Raw genomic sequence first — 11970 nt, forward strand, 5'->3', positions numbered from 1 at the left:
TCTCTGGGCGCACTGCAGTTCCCAGCTCAGCCACATGGCGATTCTCCATTCAGGACGTGCCTTCCCAAAGGAAGCTGGTCCCAGCCGGCCTTGCGGCACGACTCGGCTTTTCTCTGTGATGTGTCGCAGAGTCGCCGGTAGGGTTCGGTGTGGCGAGGCGGACCTGCTTCTCTCTTTGTGAGAACAAGGGAGTGAGGGAGGAAGGAGGCCGAGGAGGAGGCAAGGACTGAGCAAAGACTAAAGTAAGACTGAAAGGGGAGGTGAGGCGCGGACTGGTTGGTGGCAGCAGCCTGTACCGGAAGCGCCAGCGGCAGCCGAGGCGACACACCGTGAGGCAGCTGCTTTACTAGGCCGCAGCCGCCATGGCGATGAATTTTGGGGACCATGCCAGCGGTTTCCGCCACAATGATGTGATCAGGTTCATCAACAATGAAGTCCTCAGGAACGGCGGCGGCCCAGCCTTTTACGTGGCCTTCCGCTCGCGGCCATGGAACGAGGTAGAGGACCGGCTTCGGGCCATTGTGGCCGACCCGCGGGTGCCGCGCGCCATCAAGAGGGCCTGCACCTGGAGCGCATTGGCTTTGAGCGTGCGAGTGGCGGCGAGGCAGCGGGAGCAGCTGCTGTACCAGGTTCGGCGGCTGCAAGGGCATGTGGAGGAGCGCCAGGCGGCCTCCTGGGCTCTAACCTCCCAGCTGCAGCAGCTGCGCCTGGAGCATGAGGAGGCGGCAACACAGCTGCACCTCACGCAGGCTGCCCTGCAGCAGGCGCTGAATGAGCGTGATGGGTTATGCGGGAGGCTGCGCGAAGTTGAGAGATCCATGCAGGTCTATCCGATGCCGCAGGATTTTGTACCTGGTCCAGAAGCCGGCCAGTATGGGCCTGTGGCCGGGACTTTAAATGCAGAACAGAGTGAGGCGGTGGCCACAGAGGCACTGGGAATGCCACATTCGGAAGCCCAGGTAGCAGCCCCAACAGCTATGTTTTACATGCCTGAACCCCAGAGTGGCTGGGTCCAGGGCATGCAACCCCTTCTGCCAATGCAGGTGCCTCATCCAGTCCCATTCCATGTGCCTTCACCAATGGGACTGCCATACTCAACACCTCTACCACCTCCGGTAGTAATGGAATCAGCAGCAGCAGTTGCACCACAGATGCCTCCTGTGGGGATCTATCCACCTGGTCTTTGGGCCACAGTGGGGTCCCAGGAGGAGACTGCCCCTCTGTGGGACCAGAGGTGCCATGGCCAGGATGGATATCCTGAGAATTTCCAGGGGGTATATCACCCAGGGGATAACAGAAGCTGCAGCCAAAAGGAAGGTTCTGAGTGTCCCCAAGGAATGACCTCCCAAGGGGACAGCAGCAGCCACAGCCTGAAGAAAGATCCAGTGATGCAGCAGGGCACAGCTCCTCCTGAGTTCAGCAACAGCCACAGCCTGAAGAAAGATCCAGTTGTGCCCAAGGAGATGATCTCCCTGGGGGACAGCAACAGCCACAGCATGAAGAAAGATCAAGTGATGCCCAAGGAGATTGTCCCCCTAGGGGACAGCAACAGCCACAGCCTGAAGAAAAATCCAGTTGTGCCCAAGGAGATGGTCCCCCTGGGGGATAACAACAGCCACAGCATGAAGAAAGATCCAGTGATGCCCCAGAAGATAGTGCCCCTGGGAGATAGCAGCAGCCACCACCTGAAGAAAGATCCAGTGATGCCCCAGAAGATGGTCCCCCTGGAGGACAGCAACAGCCACAGTCTGAAGAATGATCCAATGATGTGCCAGGAGATGGTCCCCCTGAGGGACAACAGTCATAGCCTGAAGAAAGATCCAGTGGTGCCCCAGGGCACAGCTCCCCTGACGTTTAGCAGGAGGCACAGCCTGAAGAAAGAGCCAGTGATGCCCAAGGAGATGGTGCCCCTGGGAGACAGCAACAGCCATAGCCTGAAGAAAGATCCAGTGGTGCCCCAGGGCACAGCTCCCCTGACGTTTAGCAGGAGACACAGCCTGAAGAAAGAGCCAGTGATGCCCAAGGAGATGGTCCCCCTGGGGGACAGCAACAGTCACAGCATGAAGAAAGATCCAGTGATGCCCCAGAAGATGGTCCCCCTGGGGGACAGCAATAGCCATAGCCTGAAGAAAGATCCAGTGGTGCCCCAGGGGACAGCCTCCCTGGGATTTACCAGGAGCCACAGCCTGAAGAAAGACTTAGTGATGTCCAAGGAGATGGTCCCCCTGGGGGACAGCAACAACCATAGCCTGAAGAAAGATCCAGTGATGCCCAAGGAGATGGTCCCCCTAGGGGACAGCAACAGTCACAGCCTGAAGAAAGATCCAGTGGTGCACCAGGAGATGGTCCCCTTGGGGGACAGCAAGAGTCACAGCCTGGATAACGATATAGTGACACCCAAGGAGATGGTCCCCCTAGGGCACAGCGACAGCCACAGCCTGAAGAAAGATCTAGTGGTGCACGAGGAGATGTTCCCCCTGGGGGACAGCAACAGCCACAGCCTGAAGAAAAATCCAGTGGTGCACCAGGAGATGGTCCCCTTGGGGGACAGCAAGAGCCACAGCCTGAAGAAAGATATAGTGACACCCAAGGAGATGGTCCCCCTAGGGCACAGCGACAGCCACAGCCTGAAGAAAGATCCAGTGGTGCACCAGGAGATGTTCCCCCTGGGGGACAGCAACAGCCACAGCCTGAAGAAAGATCCAGTGATGCCCAAGGAGATGGTCCCCCTAGGGGACAGCAACAGTCACAGCCTGAAGAAAGATCCAGTGGTACACCAGGAGATGGTCCCCCTGGGGGACAGCAACAGCCACAGCCTGAAGAAACATCCAGTGATTCCCCAGGGCACAGCCTTGCTGAGGTTTAGCAAGAGCCACAGCCAGATGGAAGATCAGGAGAGGCCCCAGGCAACGCCTCTGGAGGATAGCAAGAGCCATGGTGTGAAAAGTAGCCCATGGAAACACCAGCCTCAGGGGCAGAAGGTCAAGCAACGAAAAAGGAAAAAGGCCTCAGAATCCCAGCAACAGAAGCCTGCCTCATGCTCCAGCCCAGTGAATTGGGCCTGCCCATGGTGTAATGCCTTGAATTTTCCACGGCACAAGGCCTGCTATAAATGCAAGAGAGTCCGTATGCCAGTTGAGAATGGCAGCACTGACCCAGCATAAACTCATTGATTTCAGGAAGGTAAGTAAGATAGAAGCACTCCAAAGAGAAATCAATTTCCCAGGACCCCATTCTGATAAAAAAAAGTAACTGATTTACTTAACAGAAAATTTGAAACCAAAATTGTAGAGAAAATTAGATAAAATAATCCATTATTCTATTACCCAAATTAAGTACTTTTTATCATTGTGAGTATACATACATATAAATATGTATGTATTTATTTTCTTATTTTATTCATTTATTTGAATAAAGAGGGACTACTTCTGAGTATAACATTCAGTCTTTAATTAGGGGATTTCTCCTAATTGCAGTCAACTTTTTCAGGTGGTAGATTCTGGTTGGCTGATACTAATTGGTTGACACCCTGGAGAAGCTGAAGTTATAAAGCCTGTTTTAAATCAACCATTTGCTGGGTTTTTTTGTTTGTTTGTTTTTTGTTTTTTTTTCCCTTAACCTCCTTTTCCTGAAAATGCTATGTATTTGGCTGGGAGCAGCCATGTGATTTTAGAGTTACAGGCTATGTTGTATTTTAGAAACACCGCTTTTCCTTGCAAGTGCTATCATTCCTTTTGAAACTCCTGCAGTGTTGATTTTTACTTCTTTTTGTTGTATTAGTTTTACAGTGAGGTCCTGTTTTTGTGTCTTAGCCCCACCAAAGTTGCTTGTTTCTGAAGAAGCTGAACCTGTGACATTAGAAGATCTGCCAAAGCCAAAAGAAGTAACACCTCAATTCTGATGGACCCACACCTCACTGAGACCCCAACTGGCTGCAGCCAAGAAGGGTGAAAGGAAGTCAGGGAAGAAGAGATAATTTGACACTCGTTAGGGGAAAAAGGAAGAAGAAAATCTTTTTTGTGGAGTTGAATTTTTTCATTGGTATGGGAATTAACTTAGAAAAGTTTGGGGAGTTGTAGTGTTAAATTCTATAGATGATAGCATCTTTGATGAATTCCACTTAATTCATTAAATGAAAGTTTAGGGAAAGAGTTTAGGGGGTTGTAGTGTTAAATTCTGTAGGTGATAGCAACTTTAATTAATTTCATTTAATTCATTAAAGAAATAGTTATTGTCTAATACATTTTGGGAGCTAGACTTATATGTTATTATCTGGTACACACAGCATAATCTTTTATTGTGAGTTTGGTTAGAAGATAGGAAAGAGCGTAATTTGGCATACAAATTAGATCAGGGATGTCTTCTTTGCCTTGCATATAGCGTGACCTTGGATAAAACCAATTGAAGTAACATCCAGATCCATTTCTGTGGTTCTGGGGCCAATGCAGAAGAGACTCATGAAAAGTTTTGTGTTTTGTTTTTGTTTTTTATTTTTTTGAGAGATGAGGTCTCATTTTGTCGCCCAGGCTGGAGGGCAGTGGCATGATCATCATAGCTCACTGCAGCCTCAAACTCCTGGGCTCAAGTGATCCTCTGCTTCAGCCTCCCGAGTGGCTGTGAGCCACCATGCCCAGCCCTTACGAAAGGTCTTGAGTAACCAAACTGCTCGTCTCATTGGTCTCAAGTGAGATAAATGAGCAGTGACAAAGTTTGGGAAAGTGTCCTCACAGAAATGCAGGGAGAGCTTTTCTGATTTCCTCTGCTGACTTCTTCCTTTGAGAGGGATAGTTATTTTCCTGGTTGCCTACCAGCCTGCCTGAAAGACCTGGGGTGTCTTGAAGAAAAACAGTGCTTTGGGGAGTGTTCACTGCACACGCTAGCTTTCAGCCTCAGGCTGCCCCCATCCCAAGTCCCTTTTCAGTCAACAGTGGATGAAGAACAAAATGGATTCCAAGGACAAACATTGGGGGTACCAGGTTATGGATGGTGTTTCTCTTGGGAGGATAAATTGAGTTAAAAATAGAGTTAGAATGGGGCAAGCACTCTTGGGAACACCCCAGGACCCCCTCCTCTCCCTCTTTGGTGTGTTCTCTGCAGGCTTGCCCAAGGCAACTGCTGCAAGGCAAGGAAGGAGCCAGGGTGGAACCCAGGGGTGGTTGGTTAGATCTGCCTTCAGTCCAAGCTAAAGATGTCCTTGAGTTTCCCAATGAAATCCCACCCAGCTCACCAAAATCAATGTTTGTCAGGGACTTTCTGGTCCTAACTAGTAATAAAGAATGTTCATTTGACTGTTGTGCCTTCTGTGTAGTGTGTATCTCAGGGCAGGTTTGCTCAGAGGTGGCAGCTTAAATCCGCATCTGCCCTTCATCCCACTGAAGTGAAGAAAAGTTCAATCTCATTCACTATTGGAGGGCCCCTCCTCTTCTAAGGAGTTACCCAAGAATGGGGGCAAGGTACTGTGTGGACTTAGACAATGAGTTCCCCCTATACTCATTGTCTAAGTCCACATAGTACCTTGAAGGTGGGCATTTCTGCTGCTCTGGGGCCAGTGGGAGATGGAAATGTCTGCTGATGGTGGAAGCCTTGATGCCTAGGGTCCAGCCTCCTTACATGCAGCATGTAGCCATTCTCCTGGGGGTCCCTGCCTTCTTCTGGGGTCTTTGCATAGAGTAAGGGGTGCTTAGGTATCATGAGCAGCAATCTCCTTTTCTTTCTGTTTTCTAAGTCACTCTTCTGTCAGCATAATTCTGTCAAGATGTCCAGGATTAAAGAAAACCAAATACAGGCTGGAAGCATAAACCCCCCCTAAGATAAGGCAGGGGAAAGATCTGGACATCTTCTTGGAATGAGTATGGTGAGATAAGGGGTGAACAACAAAAATAATCTTACCATATCAGAAATTTTTCTCAGAGATGTGACAAACAGTAAGGACTTGGTTTACCTGGGACAAGAGTACAAGAAAAGAAGGGGGTTGTTGGGGAGCAAACACCTTAACTTTTGTTGGGGAGAGGGACAGATACTATAATATTTTGTATATCCTAATGGCCCCTGTATGTTTGGAAATATGGGTATGTGCAGGTCTTTTTTTTTTTTCCTACTGGGTTTAAATTTAGAGCTGGTATGATAGAGGAGGAAGAGTAGAAATTGTAGTGGTGGAGGAAGAGGGGAAGGATTCCAGGTGCTGCCAGTAGTGATGGTCGGAGTGGGCCTGGTGTCAAGGCCTTGCAAGCACTTATGGAGGTGGTGGTGATAGATGAGGAACATGGGTATTGCTCTGAGCAAGGGAATGCAGGGGAAGTGGGAAGAGGCCTATTAGAATCTTTGAAGGCCTCAGAACAAGAGAAGCAATATTTCCTCTTACTGCTCACCCATTCCTTCACTTCTTCATACCCCGCTAGTGGAGCCTAGGCAGGAGCAGCATTGCCTTCACACTCCCATTTCCATTTCTACCCTTTAATATAAAAGCGGAATCAAAAGAAGCAGCTCGAATAAGGGCATGTCCTGTGGGACATCGGTTGGCAGGATTGAATGTGGAAAATGCTTCTCCGCCCGCCTCGGACTCCCAAAGTGCTGGGATTACAGGTATGAGCCACCGTGGACAGCCTAAAAAGCACTTTTTAAGGGATCCTGGAGTTTTTCCTCAAATGGCTCAACCCTGCAAGCCAGACTGTTCCTGGCACCCCTACCAGACAGCTACAGTCAATACTAGGGGTCTAAGTTCCTCTGGCCAGACTCTCCCCACCTTCCCCCTGGAAGAGGGGTGGGGCCAGCAGGGAATTCTGGGGGTGACACTCATGGTCCAGGAGCCTTCTGGTGCCCAGAGGGTAGAGTGGAAGTTCTGGGGGCGCTCAGCCCCGCTGTGTCCTGGACAGGCTGGTCCCCATGGAAGCTCAGAAGGAAAGAGTGCAAGAGCAGGTCAGGAAGGGAAACCAAGTCAGGAATGGGCCCCAGCCAAGGTTAGTGGTCCCCTCACTGCCCAACACCCAGCGGCGCTCTCAGCAGCACCCAGCAGCACTCTGTTTCATGTGGCACTGCTTGCAGAAGAGACGGTTGTCCAGGGGGTAACAGCCTTTGTCCCTGGACTCCACAGACAGGAGGATCCTACAGTCCTCACACCTGTAGCAATTTTCATGGAAGTTTCTTCCCATGCACTTGATTTTGAAGGCATCTTTCCCATCCCAAGGAATGATGGGATTCTCACAGATGCTGCATACGGGGGAGAATTTCTTGTAGAAGTCGTCCAGGCAGTACACCTTGTTTTGGCTGCCCAGGGCAAAGCTCATCTTCGATGCACCGGGTGCAGGTCACACACATGAAGCAGGAGGGGTGGAAGGCCTGGCCCAGGGCCCTGATGATGTGCTCCCAGACCATCTCACCATACTTGCCGCACTTCTCCAGCGTGTCCTGGTAGCAGAGTTCGCAGAGGGGTCGCCCATCCTGGTAGAAGCTCTGCCCAGCCAGCTGGCGGAGGCAGGTGTGCCACGTGAAGCACTGGGCATGGTACGGCCTCTTCATGGCCTCCACAGTCAGCTCCTAGGGGGACACGTTTTGTGGCAGAAGGCACAGATGTCTGTGGACGACTATCTCTCAACAGGCTCTGCTGGGGGAGGCGAAAGCTCTTCCTCCCCAGGCCTGAGGGGCGGGGTCCAGGCTGGACTGAAGGTCCTTCTGCCAGGGCCTGTGGTCGGAGTGGGGGCAGGGGCAGGTGCAGCTGCTCTAAGTCTGCAATGAGTGAGGCCCCCATTGGAACAGGAGTCTCTTCTTCAGAATGCAGGAGCACCAGAGGGGGCGGTGGTGGGGGTGGGAGGAGGTCCAGGTCAGGAGGAGGGAGTGAGCATCCTTCATTGGAGAGCTGCAGAGGTGCAGCTGGCACTGTCGCTGCAGCCCTGCCAGGGGGTGCCCAGGGGCTGGGCTTCCCCTGTAAGCCAGCTCTGGGTGCCTTCATGGGAATAGGAGCCTCCCAGGGGAGGCCACACCAGGCCTCACAAACCATCTGCCTCCCTTCCTCAACCACAGCTACATCACGGCGCGGGGGTGCCATGGTGATAAAGACAGAAGATGCCACACTCTTCTCAGGCTTTGAGGCTATGACTTCAGCTCCTGGTGAGGCTGGAATCCAATTCTCCTGGAAGGCCCAAAGGTCCGGAAGTTCAGGCCAGCTCCTCTTGTCAGCCCACGCCCCGGTGGCTGTGATCCCGTACTCCCATCCATAGGATTCGACCACCTTGACTTGGTAACTGGAGGTTGCTTACTTGAACCACTGCCTCATGTGCTTCGATAAAGTAATGCATGAAACCACCAACTGAAATAAAACTTTAAAATTCACTAGAAAACAGTGTAGGCTCAGCATTTGACAGTCAGAGATGGAGTCTTCTCAGAGAAATTTCCTTATTTCTATTACCACCTAGAAGAAAGTAATATTCCTCATATTAGTTTGCTAGGGCTACCTTAACAAAGTACCACAGACTGGATGGCTTAAACAACAGAAATTTAGCTTCACAGTTCTGAAGGCTAGAAGCCCGAAAGAAAGATATTGGCAGGGTTGGTTCTTTCTGAGGGCTATGGGGCAATAATCTGTTCTAGGCCTTTCTCCTGGGCATGTGGATAGCTGTCTTGTCTCTGTGTCTCTTCACATTGTATCCCCTCTGTGTGTGTCTGCCTTTGTCCAAATTTCTGCTGTTCATAAGAAGAGCAATCATATTGAATCAGGGGCCTCCCTAGTGAGCTCATTTTAACTAATTAAATAAGGTCACATTCAGAAGTACTGGAGTTTAGATATTCAACATATGAATTTTGGGGGGGGACACAATTCATAACACTAATAAATATAGTTTTTCTACTTAGACATCTGAATTTTAGAACAATTAAGACTATTAAAACTCTTGGAACTCTTGTGTAGTATAGGGGATAAACAGAATTTGAATCCTAGCACCGGCAATTGCTAGCTATGTGATATTAAGCAAGTTGCTTAGTCTTTCTCTGCCTCAATTTCCCCATCTATAAAATGGGAATAATTATACCTACTGAATAGGGGTGTTAATTAATATATGAAAACATGCTTAGCACGTACTAGTTTCAATTTATAAAACCATTTATATGATTATTCTTCATTACCTGGAAGTAACAGTGAAACCCAACTGATTGGCATTAAACAGGCAGTCTCTCTGAATAGTTAACACAAAATACATACATATGGACATATACAAATTTATAGCTTCTCACTAGTGAATGGCAAAGCTTGTTAATATCCATGATTTATTTAAAAAAAAAAAAACAGTATTCATTTGGCAGAGAGGAACATAGTGCTAAAGAGTCTTGAGTTTCTGTTCTATCTAGGGCAATTAACTTCACTCATTATTTCTATGGTTTAACCAATTAAGTGAGTCAGTTACAGATCAGTTGGTATACATATCACCCATTGAATATACCAAAAAACACTGCAAGATAAATCAGCTTTTTAGTTTTTATGGTAATTTCATCTCTTGGTGCTCCCTGTTTTATAAAAAAGAGAAAACATCCTCGATTTTGGAGGAAGTGAAAATGTAACTAGCAACACATTAATTTGATTCCAGCAGCTAAAATTTCAGTTGAATGCACTACAATTTCTTTATAATTATAAGCGTTGTGGTGTGGCTAGGTTACCATGCCTTTTTTTCTGGCTGATCATCTTCCTATACTGTAATCATATTCTGAGAATTAGTCTGTAGCTAAAATAAGAGTGATTTTTATTGTTGATTTCATATAATTACTATGTGAGGGTAGTACATTGGAGCTTTTCATTATAAACACTATGGTAATTGATCATTCCAACTATTGGTTTGAATAACTTAAATGTAACCTGTAATTTCCACAACCTGAAATCAATAAGGTACATTTATTTTTAATTAAATGGATGCAAAAATAAAACCTAGGTAAAATGTGCAAATAAAAACAATAATTTAGTTTTAAGTACTGTATTGGTTATCTATTGCTGTGTAACAAATTACCAGAATTTAGCAGTTAAAGTAATGCACATTTATTATCTCATAGTTTCTGTGGGTCAGGAATCTGGGTACAGCTCAGCTGGGACCTCTGCTTTAGGGTCTCTCACAAAGCTGCACTAAAGTCGTAAGCCAGCGCTGGGAGCTCATCTGAAGTCACCACTGTGAAAGGAACCATTTCCAAGCTCACCCATGTAGTTATTGGCAGGTGTGGTAGACAGAATAATGGTCACTGAAGATGTACGTGTCCTAATCCCTAGAAAACATGAATATATTATTTCACATGGCAAAGAAGAATTAAGATTGCTAATCAACTAACCTTAAAATAGGGAGATTATCCTGGATAATCTGTGTTGGTGCAATGTCATCATAAGGCGTATAAAAGGTGGAAGTGAGAGGCAGAAAAGCAGTCAGTGTGAGAGTGATGCGATATGAGAAAGATATTCATACACGTATGAATGTTCTGTACTCATTTTGATAGGGGCATTGAGTTCTTAACTTACTTTGTGTCGACTGCAGGTCATATCCTGTGTTCAGTGAACCACATACCCTAACATTTTTCATTGCAGAATTAAATTGATCACAGATTCCATAGGAAAAGTAACTAAAGGACTTAAAACAAATTATAAAGATTATTACAAAATACAGAAATCTCTCCTAACCTCTTATCAGAGACACAGAAACAGAACTTTAAATTAAATAAGTTGATTCTTGAAAACCATGTACACAAAGGTCTTACATGTGTCTAAGGCCTTCAGCTCTTTTTCGTGGAGTTTATCATGACCCTGAATAGCTCAATATTTAGACATGTAGAAACAAGTCTCAACTGAGAAAAGCCACTTACTTCTCCCCTAACTTGTTATAAGTAAAAGATTGATTTTGAGCACTGAAAGTGAAGATTATGTAATGCGATTTCTCCTCAAAAATGACAACTTGACAATGATTCAAACTGGACATCCTTTTATCTTTATAAGAAAAACAGCATGAATATGTTGATTTAATTTCCTCTTCATAATAACGAATTACATGACCAGCTAAAACACTGTTAAAGAATTCACATATTATCATATTCCACCCCTAGGAATACTTGAATGCTTTATAGAGCTACTTTGAGCTAAGATAATATTTAAAGAACCCACAAGCGTATTTTTATTTGGAAAAAAACTCACTCTATGGCCCTTTGTTATATTCCTCACTTTTCAAAGAAAGATATGACATTCTTTCCTAGATTGAAATGAGTAACTCACCTTTTGTTTTTCCTACAGTTTGCTTTTACAGGTTAAATGCTTTATGTTTGATTAAAATAATTTATGAATGTGTTTATGTGTGCCTGTGTGTGCATAGGGTCTCTCATATGTGTAAAATGGAAGACAGACCAACTTTTCTGTGAAGCTTAAGGCCCTAGCTTCTCCTGGCCAGAGAAAAGGTGACCAAGTAACAAATGAATAGTTGCTGTGGCATTTTACAAATGCACATAACATTCATTTTCTCTTCATCCTTGTTTGCACTTGTGATATTCTGTGATACATTATATGATCAAAATAGAACTAATACTGTCCACTAATAATGATGAGAAAGTGACTGAAGGAATATTTGAAAATATGATTGTCTTCTATAGCATAACAGACAACATACGATGTTGCAGGATTTTTTTTTTTTTTTTTTTTTTTTTTTTTTTTTTTTTTTGAGGCAGAGTCTTGCTCCCTCACCCAGGCTGGAGTGCAGAGAGGCGATCTTGACTCACTTCAAGCTCCACCTCCTGGGTTCACACCATTCTCCTGCCTCAGCCTCCCGAGTAGCTGGGACTACAGGCGCCCGCCCCCATGCTCGGCTAATTTTTTTGTATTTTTAGTAGAGACGAGGTTTCACCGTGTTAGCCAGGATGGTCTTGATCTCCTGACCTCGTGATCCACCCGTCTCAGCCTCCTAAAGTGCTGGGATTATAGGAGTGAGCCACCGCACCTGGCCGGATTATCTCTTTTTACCTTAA

At 46.7% G+C, this 11970-nt stretch overlaps 1 protein-coding gene and 1 pseudogene across 1 annotated transcript; one reads left to right on the plus strand and one right to left on the minus strand.

Moving 5' to 3' along the window:
• The first annotated feature begins 362 nt into the window (after positions 1-362).
• Positions 363-3164, plus strand: TEX13C (TEX13 family member C). The gene has a single exon (XM_025372138.1). The coding sequence runs from the start codon at positions 363-365 to the stop codon at positions 3162-3164; it is 2802 nt and encodes a 933-aa protein (XP_025227923.1).
• Positions 3165-6995: 3831 nt separating this feature from the next.
• LOC112615266 lies at positions 6996-10504 on the minus strand (annotated as a pseudogene).
• Positions 10505-11970: the final 1466 nt, after the last annotated feature.

The sequence above is a fragment of the Theropithecus gelada genome, chromosome X, assembly GCF_003255815.1.
Source record: "Theropithecus gelada isolate Dixy chromosome X, Tgel_1.0, whole genome shotgun sequence".
NCBI classification, from domain to species: Eukaryota; Metazoa; Chordata; class Mammalia; order Primates; family Cercopithecidae; genus Theropithecus; species Theropithecus gelada.